The sequence below is a fragment of the Fusarium keratoplasticum genome, chromosome 11 (genome assembly GCF_025433545.1).
Source record: "Fusarium keratoplasticum isolate Fu6.1 chromosome 11, whole genome shotgun sequence".
Classification (NCBI taxonomy): domain Eukaryota; kingdom Fungi; phylum Ascomycota; class Sordariomycetes; order Hypocreales; family Nectriaceae; genus Fusarium; species Fusarium keratoplasticum.
The window spans coordinates 349,542-368,419 of NC_070539.1; the positions used below are offsets into that span (position 1 = coordinate 349,542).

Genomic DNA, 18,878 nt, shown 5'->3' on the forward strand with positions numbered 1-18,878 from the left:
GCATCCCATTGGTTGTAGGGAGTATAGCCTGAAGGTGATCGACCACGCCACCGCTGTACATGAAACCTTCCATTGCCTCGGAATAAGACGTGCTCCTATAGGATGGTCTTTGGTAGGTGGCATTATTGGAGACCTGGGGGTTGAGGTGGCTCTGTTGGGTAATTCGGATCTTCATTCTCCTTGCCAAGTCCCCAACTTGGTCCCACGTTTAGAAGTTTACGTATACTCCGTTACGGATGAGGTTAGTCGTTTTATAGTCAGGGCCTTGGCTATAGAGGCTTAGTTATGCATACTGGTGTTCCTTGTATAGTAGGGGGCTTCACATTCTTCAAGCACAGATATAAGAAGGGTTTCTGTCCCTAGCTTTATCATTCCTCAGCTCAAAGCAACCGACAGCAACTCGACTCAGCCCAAGATCCTTCACAATGCATCACACCAGCCTTTCTCTCGGTCTTCTCACTGGCCTCCTCGCCGGAGCTGCCAATGCCCACGGCCACGTCAAGTCCATCATCGTCGCAGGCGGCCAGACCTACACTGGTGGTCTTCCCTGGGACGCTCCTGCCGACGCTGTCGGATGGTCTGCTGGTAACCAAGATAACGGCTTTGTGGAACCCAATGCCTTCGGAACCGCCGATATCATCTGCCACAAGAACGGCAAGCCCGCTTCCAACGCTGCCACTGTTGCCGCTGGAGATACTCTCACATTGGTGTGGAACACTTGGCCAGAATCTCACAAGGGTCCTGTCATTGAGTATCTTGCTCCCGTCTCTGGAGACTTCGCGAGCATCAACAAGGCTAGCCTCTCGTGGACTAAAATCTCCCAGAAGGGCCTCATCTCCGGCTCTAGCCCCGGAACCTGGGCTGCTGACCAGCTTATTTCCAACGGGTTCTCTTGGACCGTCACGATCCCCAAGAACCTGAAGCCCGGCAACTATGTTCTCCGCCACGAGATCATCGCCCTTCACTCCGCCGGTCAGGTCAACGGAGCTCAGGCCTACCCCCAGTGCATCAACCTCAAGGTCACCGGCAGCGGCTCCGGTTCCCTCCAGGGCTCGGGTGCTTTCACCACCTTCTACACCCCCCAGGACCCCGGCATCCTGTTCAACCTCTACCAGTCCTTCAGCAGCTACCCCATCCCCGGACCTGCTGTCCAGACCCCTTAAGCAGGATCAACTCTGGTGTAGTACGACACCGCTTTTCAAGTTGAATGCGCTGGAATCGTGGACTTGAAGGAGCTGCATGAGCTCAGCTGGTCTTTTCTTCTTCTCTCATCACTAGTTGAATCATTTCAAAGGCATGGTAACGGCCAAGAGCTGTGCCTGTCGGTAAATACTTTGATGTACTCTCAGAATGTCGATGCGAGCAGGTTGGATATGCAATTTGGTTGCAGTCTACGGCATAACGGGCATTGTCGCCTCGCAACGCTATGTATATAAGAATGAACAACGTTAAACCCGTTTGATAGATGTGCACCGTGACTTAACTCCAATGTCTAAGATCGAACCATAAAATGCCTAGCCGCAGGGGGAAGCTGTCCCTCCCAGACAAAACCCTGTTTTCGGCAGTTGACGAAAGGACTCGCTGCAAGACCGCATGACGAACCGAACAGCATCATATACAGCGATCCCACGCCGACTTTGCACTTAAATAAGATTTAAAACGCCACTCATGAGGAGTCAGTTTGGATGTCTAGTTGCACCGTATTCACTTCGAGAACATTGGCGTCGTCTTTCAACAACTCGACTGCGCTATGTCGAAGTTTCATCGACGACAAAGCGGGTGAATTTTAGTTAAAATTCGGTCTTTTGAGCTCAGTTTTCAGCACTAGTAAGTCTTTTACTAAAATATCCATATTGATTCGAACTCCTCTTGGCAAAGAATGAATGTGCGTTGAAGGCTTTTCCCAGCAGAGCTATTGGTGCAACTATAAGCACTCGAAGTGGTACGAATCAGCCGGACTTGGAGTCAAACAGTAACCGCTTCTTACAGGGTATCTAGAAGGGCTTTCATTGTTATCATCTATGAGGCTCTAAAAGAGGCCATCGGCCATAGAAGTGAAAGACGGCGTGATCAATACCCACGTGAAGGCATCAAAACCCAACACAAAGCACCGTACATTTTACGACACTGCAATCTAGAAACGTGTATGGCTGTCTTTGGTAGAGAATCTTGGCAGTTGTTTGGGAGAAAAGGTCAGTCCAAAAAGTAGAATTGGGAGCTGACAGCTTCAATATCTCGTCACATGCTATTTAATCTTGAGGAGAATCACCCTACACCAAACAACCACCGGTTGCCCTAACTTGTATCATCCACAAAGAGATCATATCAGCAGTTCTACATCTAATGGCGAAGATAATAGCATGATACGATGGCTTGCGCTCTTGCAGTGGAGTGAACGCAAAATTGGAGGGCCGCTGCTTGGCTTGACAACAACACTAAGCCCTCTTTGCACTGCTTCGGACGTTAAGCACTTAAGATTTTGAGCCAGAAAATCCCGACAGTGTTCTCGATAATACTCGCCCGCTACGTACAAGTACAACACCAAAGAAGCAAAAATCTTTTGCAGTCGTTGAAACTCATCCTCATTATCATTACGTAAACTATCGATTACATGCGTTACCTCCCAAACCTCTTCTTTATCCGTGAAATCGCCGGCGTCAAATACATTCCTTTTAGTCTGTCCCTCAAGTGATGATTAAATCCATACGTCAGTGCGTTCGCCAGTCCGATGTATTGCGTTGAAATCTGGAGAGCGGCTATAGTCGTCTTGCTGGTTGAGTGTCCCGAAGCCTCCATGAGGCGATTGATGAGTCCCGGCATCCACAAAAGAACGTACATGAAGGGATACGCGTTGAGAAGCATCATCCTCTTGATCTCGACTTCGACTTCATGAGTGTCTCGTCGTATGGGGAACTCGCTTGCGTTGGTCTGCAACGTGGCACCTTGGCCATGTCTCTCAACTGGAGATGCGTCATCATACCTGACGTGGGGGTTTTCCGGAGTTGGCAACCCCAATTCCTTTCTGGTCGCAGATGACATGTGGCGCGTCGACCTTCTTCTCGGTCTGGTAGAGCTGGACCCTAACTCTTCTGCTGCCTCCAAGTCCAGGCCGGCCAGTTCCTCCTTGTTGCTGCTCCGTATCTTGTCGTCGTCGATATCTCGCTGCGAATTTGTCGTGTTCGATCCATCTCCAAAAGTGCTGAGCTCGACTTCTTCATCCTTCATGACCTGGAATCCTCCCTTCCTCCCGCATTTCGACCAAAATGAGCCCGTCGTTCCAGTTGAAGGTGTGTCGTAAGACGATGACCGTTGATTGACAGGCTTCGATCCCAAGTGCCGTCGTAGATAAGCCCAGATGTAGATGTAGATGGCAATGGTAGAGAAGATGACTAAAAATCGCCAACCATGACCCATGCCGTAGCGAAGATCAGGCCGACCTGAAGAGATCCAACACCAATTGCCGCCGACTGGCACCATCTCACCAAGGAATGTTGGAGTGAGGCTGGTGATGAGTGGAATGGTCCAGACAGAGAGACAGGTCAGGATCCATCCTTTCGTCGAGACGCCTGGCATGTACACGAAGCGTGTTACCGTGAGAAGGGTAACAAGGGCGATGGCGAGGATTGAAAAGTCGGCTGCTTGGACTGAAAACTGACCCACCATACCGTTCACGACGCATGGTGTACCGGGCTGTAGTTCACCAGTCTTGAGAAAGATGATGCCCGACACGGAATTGTTCAAGGTGTTGATGAACTCTGAGTTGCAATATGAGTGATCGATCTCCAAGGGCGACGCGAATTGCAGTCAGGGTTGAAAGCGTACCTGCTACCACCAAGTTCAACACGAGAACGTGCCGAAAGCTCCGCAAATGCCGACGATATATAATGAACGAAATCAGAACAAAAGTCGTCGCCAAGCACGAAAGAGCGCTGCCCGCCAAGGTGAGGGAGGAAATCACCCGATCCACGTCCACAGCCATGTTGAACCCATCTGTGTCGTATTTCTGCGGCGGTGACGGTGACAGTGACAGAATCCCAGAAAAGATAAAAAGTCAAGAAGAAGTGTCACCTTTAACAGTGCGTCGGGTCTTCATCACCCGAGACGCTGCCTCAGGGGTCGGACAAGGCAGGGGAGCCTTACCGAGCCCCGGAAGGAATACGGGGTGACCGTTGTCAATTGAAGGGGTCATGGAAGATGGGATGAAGTGTGAACTTGTGGGGGAGTTGCGAGGCTCAAGATCAAGAGGCTGTTGCAATTGGTTGTTGGTATCGGAAATGGCGGAGAGCTGAGAGCTAATTATTCCGTCCGCAATGACTGACAAGTCCATCCTATCAAGCAAGATATCACAATTCCTAGACTTTTCTAGAACCGACGTCGAAAAGACGTAAAATTTAGAGTTTATTCCACCGTTTGAAGTCCCCAACAAGCGAGTTTGAGAAAAGCCACTACCGCAGCCAGGGGCTCCGCATCAAATGACACTTCGGTAATCACAAGCCGGGGTAAGACACGGCACATAACCAATCTCAGATACTCGCCCGAAGCTTCTAGCCAGTTTCAGACCCAGTGGCAAGGCTGATCCCGGGATTAGTGACGAATACGGAGATTCTGTCTTGGCCCTACGACGGCTTCTCCGCCGTGTTGGTTGTAGGGCTTGAAATAAGAGGGGGATGTTGGGAAGTCATGTTGTTGAGTGTCGACCAAAGGGCTGGTAGTTTGCGCCTTGTGGGGTCTGCTTACGGGATGTGGGATGGATGTCCCAGGGCTGAAGATCCCTGAGAGGACGGAATAATGATGGATTGGGACTCGATTCGTCAGCTTGGGTGTTATGAGCAATCTGTGAAGCTATTTTAAAACGGGCAATAATCTCAGTGGCGACCAGCTACATAACCAAAAGTCTTGTCGCTTATCCTCTAATTGCGGCCAAAAGAATCCTATTGGTCTTCTCGTATATTTCGTTGGCCTCATTCAGAAAGTACCCTGCCTATCATCTGGAGTCGCTGGTTCAGGTCTGGATGATCTCCGTGGGCAGCTTATTCAAAGCCCGCGGAGAGTGTAGCACACCATATCGACCACCTAATCTGTCATGTCATAGCTATCAATCATGGATCCAATTTGCCGTTGACACCTCTTATCGTATCTTCTGGGAATTGGAACAACTCCTGGGCCCAGACGCCATGGATGTCATTCGCCACCACTTGCACATTGCCGCCGCACTCGGGGTGCTGTCTCTGGAGAAGAGCCCTCGGCCCCGCCTCTACATCGCCAAATCCAGCGTCAAAACTTGGCCAATATTGCATGTATAATGCCCAGTGAGATAGTCAATGTTTGGCGGGCATTGTATGTGCAGGGAACGTGCAAAGGTGGCTCGGAGGAAGAGACTTCAGCGTCAGTATCGATTTCTCGCCTACCGAGACATCGGGCTCCAAACATGTGGGGGGGCATTGCTAAGGCTCGCGACTTTGCGATTGGAATTTCACATCAAGCGACTCTCAGCCCCTGTTCAACTGGACAGTAGGGCGTTGGTGGCTTGCGTCTTGGCATCGTCAGTACTCCGCAGTAGCACTGCCCTCAGCGTCGTCAGCGCAGCAAAACCTTCTATTCTTGAAGCAGTCAGAGATGAAGAAACTCACCCAGGATTTTGTGAAGCACCAATGTCAACGTTAACTTGCAAATGCCTATGCTTCTCTAGCCACTTGACTTTGTGCCTTCCATGATGCCTCGAGACGTGGACGCCGGCAGAACCAATCGCACGCCTCAGCCAGGCCTGCATGTCAGTTTCAACCGCCCAGAAGCATCCAATGACATATCGAGATGCAGACTGAGCCACCACCACCACGACGTACAGCATATGGGTGTGAGGGTCAGCTGACCTGGTACATGGAGCTGAACAACAGCCTGATTTTTAGAATCAGGCTCTGGAAATCTCGGACTCTTTCTTTCTTCTTCTATCATCATCACCTCACTAACCATCTCTTGTTTCATCAACGCATATCCCGCAACGCCCACACACGACATTCGCGATGGAGGTCGCCGCGGCCGCCATTGCCTTTGCGCAGGGCATCGGCATGATTACCACCGGCATCCGAACGCTACATTCAATCCTACAGGCTCCTGTTGAGTTTATGGACTTGCTGAATCATCTTTCCACACTCAACGGGCGGGCTGAACTTCTCCGACGGTCTCTCGACTCCTTGGCAGATGTCCATTCGGACGTCCCCGACGTGGACATCGACACGATTCGCAATCTTCAAGTACAGTTTGAGGAGATTTCTAACCAGTTAAACGACGCAGCCACGAATTTCATTGCTAAAAGCAAGGGACTCGACAGCCAGGGACGTCACAGGATCCCCAGAATCACGTGGCAGAGGCAGCAGTCAAACCTGATGGGACTTCGCCAACGAGTGAAGCAGCTGAGCAGCGAGATGACAGATTGTCTAGCTACTATTAACACTTCTCAGGGGTAGGCTCGAGTCGATATTATACAATTGGTTGCACTCAAAGGCTGACGGAAAATGGCAGGGTGCGGCAGACTGGTCTCATGCTTGACGTCAGGACGGTCATGGAACAGTCTTTTACGGCTGTTGCGTCACAAATCCAGCACGGAAATACCTTGACAGAGCAAGACCACGAGTCGATTAATCACATCATGCAGCAGAATGAGACCCAGACTGCCCTCCTTCATTCGACTTTGGCAAACCATCAAGAAACCGGCGCAACCATCAACAGGTAAGTTTATTCCTCTCGATTTTGAAGTATCTTTTGGTGTCAACCTTAGGTAGAAGACTCGATGTTTTCGAAACGAGAGTCGAGACGCAACTCTCACAGGTCATGGCACACTTGTCCCCCAATGAGCACCAGAATTCGAATCACATCACGCAAAGCTCTCAGATCAAAGCCCAGTTTGATCGGACTGCGATATCAGTCAGCACGACTCTCAGGCAGACATGTCCACCAAACTGCAGATGCCAGTGCCATCGGACTTCATATGCCCGCACGCCAGAGTGGCTGACCTCAGTCATGGGATCACTCTTCGTACAGTACAAGAGCCTTCCGATACTGGGCATCAAGAAATGCGACACGCCGCTGTGTAAATCAGCGTCTCAGTCATCAATTCAACTTCAGTGGTGTTTCCCCCGCTGGCTGGTAGCCCGGGCACTTATGGCCTCGATATCGTGGGCCTCCATCAACGATGAGGGCGCGGCTCTGTTTCTAAAGATTCCGCGGTCTATCAGCGGTTTCACGTGGTTGACTTCGACAAACCAAGACGATAAGCCCTTCATGGAGCATTTAATGGACGGCACAATTCGTCCGACTGATATCTTGGTTGAATGGGGCCAAAGCTTTTTAACAGTAAGACCATGATCAAACCGATGGGCTCGAGGGACATGGAATGATACAATGAGCTCACCTATCTTAGCTATGCATGGATCAAAAACACTGGCAACTTGTGAAAATTCTTCTACATTTGGGGGTTGACCCAAGGATGAAGGATCTGACGGGCAGGTAAGATTCATCTTGTCAGTGAGAGAACTAAAAGCTAAGTTACAGATGTGCCATCCACTGGGCGCGTCAATTTGAACTAGATGGATTTTTCAAAACGGCACCCGCAGAGGTTCAAATGACACTACGGCAGATAACAGCTATAGAGCTTGAGGATTCGGCCCCGATGACCATGATACATCAAGCAATCCGAGGGGAGACGACGCATTCATTGGACGAGTGCATTCAAATGGAGCCGCAGCACATCAACACGCCAGACGATGTTGGGTTCGCCCCTCTGCACTGGGCTATTTATAAACAAGACATGGCCGCATTTCAGACTCTGATAACAGCATCAGCCAATGTCAACCAGCAAACCAGTCACGGACGTGAGACGCCGCTTCACTTCGCATGCAGTTATCACAACGTGGACATGGTTCAAGCACTTCTCGATTTGGGCGCATCCATCTCGTCGGTTGATGGTGAAAAATGGACGCCATTACATTATGCTACAGAAAGATTTCGAGGCCGACAACAAGAGATGGATGTGGTCCAAATTCTCTTGGATGCTCATGTCGACCCTAATTGTGGGGATGAGGAAGAATTAACGCCCTTGCACCTTCTGTTTGGCAATGAAGATGTCGACCCGGACCATGTCGCGGCCTTGGCAAGAGCTCTCATCGACGCCGGCGCAGACCTCGAGGCCAAGGACATGGTTGGAAAAACAGTTCTTCTCTATGCTTGCATGTTTTCATGCACAAATGTGCCCCTCCTGATTGATCTCGGCGCAAGTGTCAAAGCGATAGATGATCGCGGACGAAATATGCTCTTAAATTTGGTCCGTAATGAAAGAGATCTCGAACCCAGTTTACTTCACCCAGAATTGCTCGTGGGTGTAGATCTCGACGCTCGCGACATCGAAGATGATACTCCATGGGATTTCATGGCTGATAGGGTGCGCGACTCCATCACATGGCGGCCATTATCTATTCGTGTCGTCGTTGACATGGTCGACCTGATCCTGGGAACCCGCGAGGCAAACTGGGCAGCAGGACTATTTCTAGATAAGAAGCAAGAGTTAGAAAAAGATGGTTCACACGCTCGAATGCGTCAATGGGTGATGCACCAGCGTCGGTTGATGCAGCGAGACAAGTTGTGGGGTGACTATGACTGTGATGAAGACGACCTCCTGGGGTGGTACGAAGATGAGTATAACGAAAGCAGTCCATCTGAAACTGATGGCGACGAGCATCATCCCTCAGATGGCAGTGGTTCAGGGGATTGGGAAACGATGAGCGAAGACGACGACGAAGAAGAAGGAGACAACGATGATGATGACAACAATGGTAACGATGAAAGAGACTGGAGCGAGAGCGAGGAGAGCATCACTTTTCACGATGCCCATGAAAGCTTGGAGTAATCTACTTCAGACAACAGATGTCTCTTCAGCCGAAATGAACGTTACGTCGAACCTATTCACGTCTCTTAAACACCAACTGGCATTCATCCTGTTCATCAAGTCAGCAAACATCTCAGAGTCTTCAAGCAACCAACATACCATGGGAAACAACGTCGCAAAAACTCGAATCTCCTCTGAACGATCCGTCGCATGATGTTCCCACTCAAGCTCCAAAGCCGCCTTGCCAATCATAGCAGCCATCGTCAACGGTACATACTTCCTCGCCAGACAATCATGCGGTCCAGCCCCAAACACGAGCCAGTTCTTGGTCTTTTGTTCAGCATCCCCCGTGATCCACCTATCCGGGTTAAAGGTCTCGGGGTCCGGATACGCCTTTGCGTCGTGGAGGGCGGGGTAGCACGATGGGACGATCATGGAGCCTTTGGGGACGGTGTAGTTGGGTGTTACGGGGAAGGATCTTGTGGCGAGGTAGGGGATGAAGATGACGGGTGGACGCCAGCGGAGGAGTTCTTTGACCACGGCGTTAGTGTATGTCATTGATTCGAACATGGAGAGTTCAAATGGTCGGCTTCTGTCACCGCCTCGAATCGCTAGGTTTTCTTCTCGAAGACGGTTGAGGACGTCTGGTCGTTGGGCGAGGACCTGGAAAAGCCAAGTAGTAGCGCTGCTCGATGCATCCTGTGAAGCGAATAAGAAGGTAAACATGGTGCTTCCGATCTCCTCATTTGTAAACTCGCGAATCAGGTTCGTAGGCTTTTCGATTCCAACTTCCCCCGCGGCGATCCTCTCGTTGTACTTCTTAGATTCCATCATGTGAAGAACCCATTGATCCACGATGCACGTCGGCTTGCCACCAGCAGCCATGTTAGCCTTGCATGCTGCCGCGCACTTGGCGAACTCGGCTAGAACGGCTTGTGCAGTGCGTTTGCCCTTCCAGCATTTTGTGAAGGGGACGTAGATCGAAAGAGGGACATTGACGAGCTCGAGAGCAGCGGTGACTAGGTAGAAGTCATCGGCGATTCTCTGGACGGCGTCTTGCGAGATGTAGTCGCCAAAAAAGGTTCGGCACGAGAGCGCACAGTTGATCTCTCTGAAAAGACGCATAAACGCCGTAGGTTTGCCTCCATGGGCCTCGCTCTCAGCAACAAATTTGTCAAAGTAGTCGCCGTAGACCTTTTCCTGTACGGGTAGGTAGGAGCCAAGAGCCTTGTTGGAAAAGAGACCGTTGAGACCCCTGCGGTATTCGGTATGCGCCTTGCCCATGAGAAACACCCAAGCATTGGCTCCCATGATTTCAGTCGCCATCGGAACGAGGCATGGTTTGGCGTACGTCGGGGACTTGAAGACTTTGTGTGCGATGTCTCGGTCGGAGGCTAAGACGACGAACCTGCACGGCGCGGAGTTAGCGCTGGGCAGATACTGAAGAGGATTCAGACAAACTTGTGGAAGACTGATACGCAGCTGAGAGGACCGCTGGCCCACTGAGCGAGGTAGGCGTCAAACTTGGGGTAGAGAGCCTGCACGAAAGGCCCCATGAAGGGGATCTTGAACCTTGGACCAGCAATTGGGCCTTTTCGGATAAGGTATGCGACTATAAACGTCAGCATTTTCTCGCCACTGCAGACTGAGGTATCTTACCTTGATCGTAAGTCATCAAGAGGAGCAAGATGGTGATGAAGATCTGCCAGTTGCTGCAGTTGGCAAGATATCCTGTCAAGAAGCCATTGCTTGGAACTGCTGTTACAGGGAGGGTCCCATTGCGCAGCATGCCGCTGTCCTGTATGTCCATAATCATGTTGAAGGTCGCCCTAGGAGTTGAGAGCTTGATTCATCCAGACAACGAGCCGGTAACAAGGCCTTTAAGTACTGAATGCCCGAAGGCCGGCTGACTGACTCAACTCTTTGCTTTATCATCCAGGTCGGCCGACCTTTGAAACGAACCGAATCCGAATACAAGACAAATCCCCAACTCTGACTGGCCAGATCTCAAGCCAAGTCGATCCCCCGAGAGAATCTCCGTAACTCTGGTAGATTCACAGTGTCTACAACAGGGATCTCTATCAACCCTGAAGATCCGGCAAGACCTGCCATGACCATTTGCGTACTAGACTCCGAACCAGAGTGTGGGGAACACATTTTCCATCACGCTATGGCCACGATAAAGGACAAACGGGCAATTCCGGGGAATGAAGAAAAAGGAGATCTGTAAAATCTGCTGATGCCATCGAAATAAGCTGAGGCCAACCTCTCGGCCAGTCACCAAATCCGAGGCTTGGTGTTGGTCCGGTTATAACGGTTATTCTTATTGCCGGTCAACGGTTGCGGAGTCTAGTCCTGTTTAGTTCTAGTCTCCGAAACAAGCTTGAATCCGAATACGGGCGCCAACTCTGTTTTTGCGTCAACACTTTTTTTGCCAAACGATTGAAGGAAGAGAAGGGAGAGTAGAATTGTTTGGTATTGCTTTATGTCAACATGGCCTCCCACCGCTGCTGAAATATTACCCCTCGTGGTGTTTCCATCCATAATATCCTCTTGAAGTGTACAAGTACATCCTCCCAAGTCTGGATCTTGAGAGATGTCGCGGCTAGATAAGCCTGTTCCGTAAACCATTTGCTGTTGATAGGGTCAATTGAAGACACCATTCCCACAGAAAATATCCAGAGTTTTAGTGACTCATCGACGTCGCTTCCCACCAGGACTTCGAGATAACTTCGAAATTGTTGCATGATGGTCATGACCAAGCCGATGTGTGAATAATATGTCGTGCCGTGGATCGCGAGCATGTACAGCGCCATCGCGTACCGAAGACTTTCCGAGGCGGCCGACTGTTGCAAATTTTCCGTGCAGAGTGGCGGTAACAGGAGCAACTTGTGCACCACGAAACAAGTAAGGTCGTGCAGCTCAGTCCCTGATAAGCTTGATGCTTCTTGTGATATGCTGCGAAGGCGGGTTAAGATGTCGATCACAGCAGGGTCGATATCCAGGTCGTCGATGGCCTCACTCGGCGACTCAAAATCCGGTGACGCCAGCAGCCACTGCAGCGTCGGGCACACCCCATCCCCAATCCCTAGATCGTCTTGAATAGGAAATTGAGGTGCGCCTGTAACAAGCATTGAAACCCTACCGGCATATTAGCAAGCGTCCGCCTCTGAGACGGGTGTACTTACCAAGCAATCATCCTCGCCGTTAGTGGACTTGATTGCCGGACGTGGCTTATCCCGCCTCTCACTCCGACTATGCGTTTAACCCCGTCAATGTGGGTTCTGCTAGCTTCGACATTTCCTTTTCCGTGCTATCCGCAGACGTATAAGTAGGGGGGAGACCTGACAGGAACGAGTTCTTACCTCGATTGCAGCCAAGGTGACCACAGAGTTCAACGTGTCATCCTGAAAGGCCAGCGAAAAATTCTCAATCTTCTGTCGTATTAGAGATACGGAATCGACCATGAGGAGTTCCGAGATTGGAAATCCCTTGTGCGCCCTTAATTCCTCGTCTAGACATGCTGTCTGTATTGATACATGAAACAGGGCAGGGTCCGCGAGTGCCAGCGGCCACCATGATACGATGAAGGGATTCGATATCATACTAAGATCCAGCGGGTAATATTGAAAGGCAATATTAGAGAGAACTAATCAAGTCAGCTTTCAGACGTAAAAACGTACGTGGTGGCATACAATGGTGTATCAGGCGTTGAACATGTATCCGGGAGAGTCGGGTAGGCGGATACGAATCAAACGGATCAAAAGACGTGTCTACAGAGTTCAATAGCTTCACTGAGCCATCATGAACCTTTCTAGACATCTTGACATCCCTCTGAGCTATGCAAGTAACCTTGCTTGCCTTGTTGATCATGGTCCTGCCATGCCCCGGACCCTCCGGCGCCTGAAGAGTCAATGGCTCATTAGCGTAAACGCAAGAAACCCTCCTCTTGATGCATCTCGAGCACCGCGGGGTCCGAAGATCGCAGCTGTGCTTTGCCTTTGCGCAGGCGTTGCAGGATCTGCGGAGAGTAGTGCGCATAATTGAGGGTTGTAGGAGAAGGCCGTGTGTCTTGTCAGCGGCAAGAATGAGCTGAGATGCTGGGCATGGACATTTATAACGCTGGATCTTTGGGTGGGGCCGTTGATTATCTAACCTGATTCAGTTGGAGGGAGTGGGCTACCCTACATTCCTGGCATTTTCAGTGTCGCGTGGACATTGAGAATGCGCGAACTTGAAAGCAAAGATAGTGGAACTAATTAAGACCATACGAAACAATGAAGCTGTCGACTTCCTTTATACGTTGGTTGACGCGTGGTGTGATCTTCTACTCCCACGCGCTTTCTCCGGTTGTTCCCTATCTCATCCGATCCCTGCAGAGCTCGTACTGTCTAGATGGACAAGAATCACATGTATATTTACTACTAACCATCCGTGTTGTCTATGGTTGCTCTCACATTGACAAGTCTATTTTCGTTGTATTTATTAAGTATCGAGATGTTTTTGCCATTGAGTGCCACAATCCACAAAGCCACTTGAGACTTGCGACTGATTACAACAAGAGAAAAATTATGCGCTACTCAGGAGAACTAGACAGGTTATAGCAATGAGTGAAATGGCCTTTATGACATCATTCGATTGAGAAGAACCTTTTTTCCCCATGGCCTCGCACTTTCTGTCTTGAGATAGATAGGTATCTATGTGGAGGAAAATAGGCCAGTTGACTGAACTGAGAAAGACGGGAAGTCGAAGAAACTTGGCCATATATCACTCAGAACTGAAGAGGATGCGTATCAGGCACTTCAATAGACGAAGACGTTTATATGTCTATTGGCGCTGGCGTGTTCAACTGGGTAGCAATGATTCGAGCGAAGTGTATTATCCAACACTAGGCGCTACCACACGTACAATTGCTATTTGATGACTTGATAATAACTCAATGTATTGAAAGTCATGAAATTCTGCTCAGCCTCCAGTACAACTCTTCCTTTGACAATGAAAGACACTAGCAAGGGTTGAAAACGCAACGCTGGAAGCGCAAGTGCAACCTGGCAACTAGTAACAGCAGATTGACTTTCTATACTAACTTTCTTCGTCCCATCGACGCATGCCCATTTGGGAAATGAAATCACCGGTGTTATTAAGTTAAGCACTTACCACATTTCTCTTCTGATGAAGCTTCTATCTATTCGCTCAGTTATCTCATCAAGGGCTGGGCTTCAACTATGACAAAGACTACTATCAGTAAGTCACAGCATCATATCTCCATGTTTACGTAGTGACTTCTTTATTTTAGTCTTTTCTATTGCATGCAATAGAAGACATAATTAAGCTAAGGAGTATATCCAACATAGCAGTAAAGAACAGTGACTGATATGATATTCCCATGGAACTTTCTGCCACATAGGGGAATTGAAAATGCTAATGATCATGCAACGATAGTGGCCTAGCGTTTTAGGATAAGACAACTAGCGAGGGTTAATACACAAGTGATGGCATGATGTACTGAATATGCTCAACAACGAGTAAAAGGCCAATAATAGCACATAGAAACATGGTGCTATTGATAAACAAGGTGAGTTTGAATTGCTATATTATGATGATTGATCTTAAACTCTCGGCGAAAGAGATCACCAAGTAGGTGGGGCAAGAACGGAATGTCAGTCAAGATGTCAGTAGACGAGGTGTGGTAGTGGAAGCGCAGTTTGAGATTAGATATCATATCTTCTCTATATCCTCAAGGCCCCCCTTCCCTTGAAAAGTCGGCTCGTCAAGATCAGGCCTCCTCCGACCAAGATGGTCAAACCCGCCCATATCCAAGCACCGTTGTACCCTTTCGCCCTGCGCAATGCTCCGGCAACAGGTGGCCCAAACAACAGCGCGAAGGACATGACAGAAAACGCCATGCCAAACCTCGTTCCAATCATCCTGGGATCACTCGCCAACCTCACAAAGATGGTTGGCTGCAAAGCGAAGAACGACCCCGTGAAGAAGCCGTGAACAAGGACGGTGACGAGGAGCCGAGGGAGAGAGGTGGCCGACATGAGGCATAAGCTGGTGATGCCCAAGGCCACTGCCGTTGCAATGATCATGTTCATTGGACCGATTCTTTGAGCAAGGAGAGCGGGGAAAATGCGCCCAAAGATCGAACTGCTGTTGAGAATGGCGAGCAGGTACAGAGCTAGCTTGGGTGACACAATATCCTGGCCGAGGGCGTAGGGTTGGATGTAGACAAAAGGTGTGTACATGCCGAGGAATACTGAGAAGCATCCAGCTACGAAGAGTAGATATGGCCAGTCAGTAAAGGCGGTTCTATCAACAAGTGAACGTCGCTGACGTGGCTCTTTGGCAGCGCCTCTGGGTCGAAGAACGATATTCGCGAAACCCAGCATGACGAGGAGAAGCAAAGCAACTGCGCGCACAGCCCATGGCAGAGTGGTTCGCGCGTGAATCTCCCGAACCATGATTGGCAGCAAGACACTAAAACAACATTAATGGCTGCGCAAGGCTCCCGAGGTAATCTACTTACCCGCCCAGGCCGCTTCCACACGCGGCGACTCCATTGGCAAGAGGTAGCTTGGTGGTGAACCAGAGCGAGGTGATGGCCACGCTCAGGATCGAGAGACAACCAGCTCCAATGCCGATCATCAAGCCTTGTGTGAGAATATACTGCCAGTATCGATTGCACAGACTTTGCAGTACCGTACCGATGACGATGAAGAAAGATCCCATGGCGAGAAGATGACGAAAGTAGCCTGCATCGTAGATCGGTCCCATCACGAAACCTGAAAACACCATGAGAAAGGTCTGGAGAGATCCAATGACCGAAATCTGGAATGGTGTGCGGCTTGAAAGTTCGTCATTTTCGTAAATGGTCTGAAAGGATCCAAAGCTGGCTATGAGACCTGTTCAAGATGGTCAGAAATTGCCCAATGGTCTGGACTTATATGGATGCATACCCCAAGTGCAAAAATAAAGACAAAATGAACCTGCAACTTGCAGCCAAGCCAGGAGGCCTCCATCCGGAATGACCGTCGACGTGGACGCATCATTGACCGACGGGGCCTCATCTGACGCCTCTTTAGAAGAAGCCATGGCAAACAAGCAGCGAATGCACAGGCTCAATATTTGAAGCTGTACGACGAGACCAATAAAAGAGGGCTAGCACAGACTAATAATCGAACCTCGAACGACGCGCCAAGTGGCGGAGTCAATGCCGAGGCCCCATTTTACCAAGTTTTTCTCTCATGCGTGGATTACATTATCGCGTCCCACAAGGCCGCGCGCGCTTCCTTTGTCATCACGGACATATTTCCGCTCAGGACGAGGGAGTAAAGGGCTTGGCAGGGCGCCTAGTGGAAGGAATGAAACCCAATCTCAGGAGATCGGGGCGAATAGGACGACATGGGATATCCCGGAGAATTAAGAAACGGTCAAGGCCCAGGTTCATTGCCGGAACATCACACCACGAGGTTCCACTTGGCTTCAAACATGGGGGTTTTTGAAGATACTTGCCCAGTGTCATGGACAAGGACCATGACGTTTTAGCAGCTGAAGCCGACCTTCCTGATATGATCGTGGACCCTAGCTTCGCCGAATTACCTACAAATGGTGCTATATCCGGTTGTAACACGCAGGTACTACAGTTGCATTAGTGTTCAGGGAATAGTCAAGCCCTGCGAAGCCGAGTGGGATTGAGAAGCCGAATTCCAGAAGCCGAGCTTGGAAGGTGATTGTAGAAGGGACTTTGGTCTTTCACTTGGAACCAGGAACCGCAATGCTTTTACAATGTGACGTCTTATCTTCAACTGACACGTCGTAATCTGTGCCGTGTGACAGCTAAGCTGAAACTTTGTCACAGCAAAGATATCCTGGGCATCACGGCTTACAGCTGCTGAATCTGGCAAGTCAAAAACGTCAACAAACGCAATCAATCTCTCACTCTTGTTTATGGTCGTTCATGCGGCTATTCTAGGAAGGTGGGCGTAAACTCAATTTTTAGATTCGGTACAAGCTACTAATTTACACAAAGACCCCTGATCTGATAAGATGCAGATCCCCCAATACTCAAGACTGAGCCAGGATGTTGCTCAAGTATGCACTCCAGCCATCGTCATCGACGCTTTGGCTCACGTATCCAATGTACATGTCTGGTCTTACAACCACCACCGATGGCTTGCTTGCATCGGCCCAATCCGCCGAGAACACAATCTCCCCTTCAGCCAGCTCATGGTGTCCATTCGCGACTCCCTGTGGCAGTACCGTAAAGACAGAAACCTGATCATTACCAGGTGCATCCTTGAGATGCTGTCCAATAGACAACACCAAGAACTTCCCATACGAAACACTGGAGTACAGTCTAGTCTCGTCAGAGCCGGTGGCCAAGACCATGTCAGGGCAGCGATCGCCTGGTCTCCAGATCCCCTGCTGCTCCCCACTGATGAGCGGAGTAGGGAACTCATTATAGCTGACACCCATGCCTACATCCCCTGTTAGCGGACTCCCCGAAAGTCTAATCGAGCCTTGCACACTGACCTGTGATGAAACCAGCATTTCGTTCAATCGTGGACACATACTTCTTGGCCTCATGGACCGTGTCTCGAACTAGTTTAGCTGCGACGCCGATGACTTGCTCGGCTGTAGATCTTCGCTCAATGTCGTAGCTCTGGATGACCTTTTCAAGCGCGCTCTCAGCCAAAAGGGAAGGTTGGACAAGGAGTCTGAGACGCCAGGCTAGAGCGAATGCATCGGCAGCACCCGTGTTCAGGCCTTGACCGCCGTTGACGGAATGGACGTGGGCAGCATCTCCAGCAAGGAAGATGCGGCCATGGCCATCCTTAGAGACAAAGGATCCGGCGATCCTCTCCTTAACTAGAAAGCGTTAGCTGAAGATCGGCACGATGTCACCTAATGCGCTTACTGGTAAAGGTGCTGAACCATTCAGTCTTCTTGAAGTCGACTCTGTAAGGAGCCAGATGCTCTTTAATCGATGCCTCAGCAAGCGGCTGAGTGACTTCTCCCTTGAGAAGAACGTAGAAGCGGGACATGCCGCGCTCTCGAGGGATCCAGGCCACCCGAGATTGGCCGTCCAGCTCAAAGGTGATAATCTCAGGGCAGGTGGGGAAATCGGTATCCAGGAAGGTATCGAGGACAGCCCAGACCATCTCGGGCTTTGTGCCGGTGAAGCTAATGCCCAGAGTGTTCCTCACAAAGGACCTCGCACCATCGGCACCAACAGCGTACTTGCTCTGGATCTTGCGACCTGAGCTTGTCGTGACTTCAACAAAGTCATCGGTCTCTGTGATGTCGGTGACGTGCTCATTGTAAGCAACGACACCTTCAAGTCGATTGTTCATGACCTGTTCGACCACAGGCTGGCCGATCATGAGGAAGTTCTTGTGAAGGGCGTTCTGGATGCCCACCCACCATTCGTTCTGGCGGGACTTGAAGTCTCCATCCTTGAAGGTAGAGCTTGCTTTACGGAGGTAAGCAGAGGATTTCAATATCAGTAGGTGAAGGCTTACTGTTGCACTTGAGGCCATCTGGGAGGAGCTCATCGAGAATACCAGCGACTTCAAAGTACTGCTGAGTGCGAGCATTCAAGGCATCAGCTCGACCAAGCTCAAGCGTAGATGGCTTTTCGTCTGTACACTCGTCAGTATGTTACTAACGGCACAGTTCTCTTGTCACTTACCCAGCACTCGGACCGAAACACCCAGAGGCTTCAGAAGAAGGGCAATGAAGAGGCCGGTAGGGCCACCTGATGTTGTTAGCGAAGTCCATAAAAAAGCAAAGAAACTCACCTCCAACAATGGTGACATCAACTTGTTCCATGACTGCAAGAACACAAAGACGAGAATAACGAGAATAACGGGTAATACAGAATGACTCTACTCTTTGAAAAAAAATCCAGCCAGACTTGTACAACTTGTATCATATCCAAACATCGGAAATACTCGCCCATCCTCGTCACCCAAAACAAGCCCATGAACCCATGCCC

At 50.0% G+C, this 18,878-nt stretch overlaps 7 protein-coding genes across 7 annotated transcripts; 2 read left to right on the plus strand and 5 right to left on the minus strand.

Annotated features, from left to right (window-relative positions):
• Positions 1-425: 425 nt before the first annotated feature.
• NCS57_01291600 (uncharacterized protein) lies at positions 426-1,163 on the plus strand (the record flags this gene model as incomplete). Its single annotated transcript, XM_053062572.1, has 1 exon — positions 426-1,163. One exon carries the CDS (start codon positions 426-428, stop codon positions 1,161-1,163), a length of 738 nt encoding a protein of 245 aa, XP_052907467.1.
• A 1,453-nt stretch (positions 1,164-2,616) lies between these two features.
• Positions 2,617-3,979, minus strand: NCS57_01291700 (Git3 domain-containing protein; the record flags this gene model as incomplete). Its single annotated transcript, XM_053062573.1, has 2 exons — positions 2,617-3,755; positions 3,823-3,979. 2 exons carry the CDS (start codon positions 3,977-3,979, stop codon positions 2,617-2,619), a joined length of 1,296 nt encoding a protein of 431 aa, XP_052907468.1.
• Positions 3,980-6,020: 2,041 nt separating this feature from the next.
• NCS57_01291800 (uncharacterized protein) lies at positions 6,021-7,362 on the plus strand (the record flags this gene model as incomplete). Its single annotated transcript, XM_053062574.1, has 3 exons — positions 6,021-6,460; positions 6,520-6,726; positions 6,780-7,362. 3 exons carry the CDS (start codon positions 6,021-6,023, stop codon positions 7,360-7,362), a joined length of 1,230 nt encoding a protein of 409 aa, XP_052907469.1.
• A 1,589-nt stretch (positions 7,363-8,951) lies between these two features.
• On the minus strand, positions 8,952-10,694 carry NCS57_01291900 (uncharacterized protein; the record flags this gene model as incomplete). The annotated part of the gene is made up of 4 exons (XM_053062575.1): positions 8,952-8,987; positions 9,038-10,286; positions 10,340-10,490; positions 10,538-10,694. The coding sequence occupies 4 exons, from the start codon at positions 10,692-10,694 to the stop codon at positions 8,952-8,954; spliced, it is 1,593 nt and encodes a 530-aa protein (XP_052907470.1).
• Positions 10,695-11,361: 667 nt separating this feature from the next.
• NCS57_01292000 (Zn(2)-C6 fungal-type domain-containing protein) lies at positions 11,362-12,946 on the minus strand (the record flags this gene model as incomplete). The annotated part of the gene is made up of 4 exons (XM_053062576.1): positions 12,574-12,946; positions 12,244-12,527; positions 12,067-12,191; positions 11,362-12,019 (listed from the first exon to the last, which is right to left on the minus strand). The coding sequence occupies exons 1-4, from the start codon at positions 12,917-12,919 to the stop codon at positions 11,362-11,364; spliced, it is 1,413 nt and encodes a 470-aa protein (XP_052907471.1). The 5' UTR covers positions 12,920-12,946.
• A 1,661-nt stretch (positions 12,947-14,607) lies between these two features.
• On the minus strand, positions 14,608-15,973 carry NCS57_01292100 (MFS domain-containing protein; the record flags this gene model as incomplete). Its single annotated transcript, XM_053062577.1, has 3 exons — positions 14,608-15,358; positions 15,408-15,783; positions 15,838-15,973. 3 exons carry the CDS (start codon positions 15,971-15,973, stop codon positions 14,608-14,610), a joined length of 1,263 nt encoding a protein of 420 aa, XP_052907472.1.
• A 972-nt stretch (positions 15,974-16,945) lies between these two features.
• Positions 16,946-18,712, minus strand: NCS57_01292200 (FAD-binding-3 domain-containing protein; the record flags this gene model as incomplete). Its single annotated transcript, XM_053062578.1, has 6 exons — positions 16,946-17,358; positions 17,414-17,749; positions 17,799-18,353; positions 18,403-18,522; positions 18,573-18,638; positions 18,682-18,712. The coding sequence occupies 6 exons, from the start codon at positions 18,710-18,712 to the stop codon at positions 16,946-16,948; spliced, it is 1,521 nt and encodes a 506-aa protein (XP_052907473.1).
• Between the last annotated feature and the right edge of the window lie 166 nt (positions 18,713-18,878).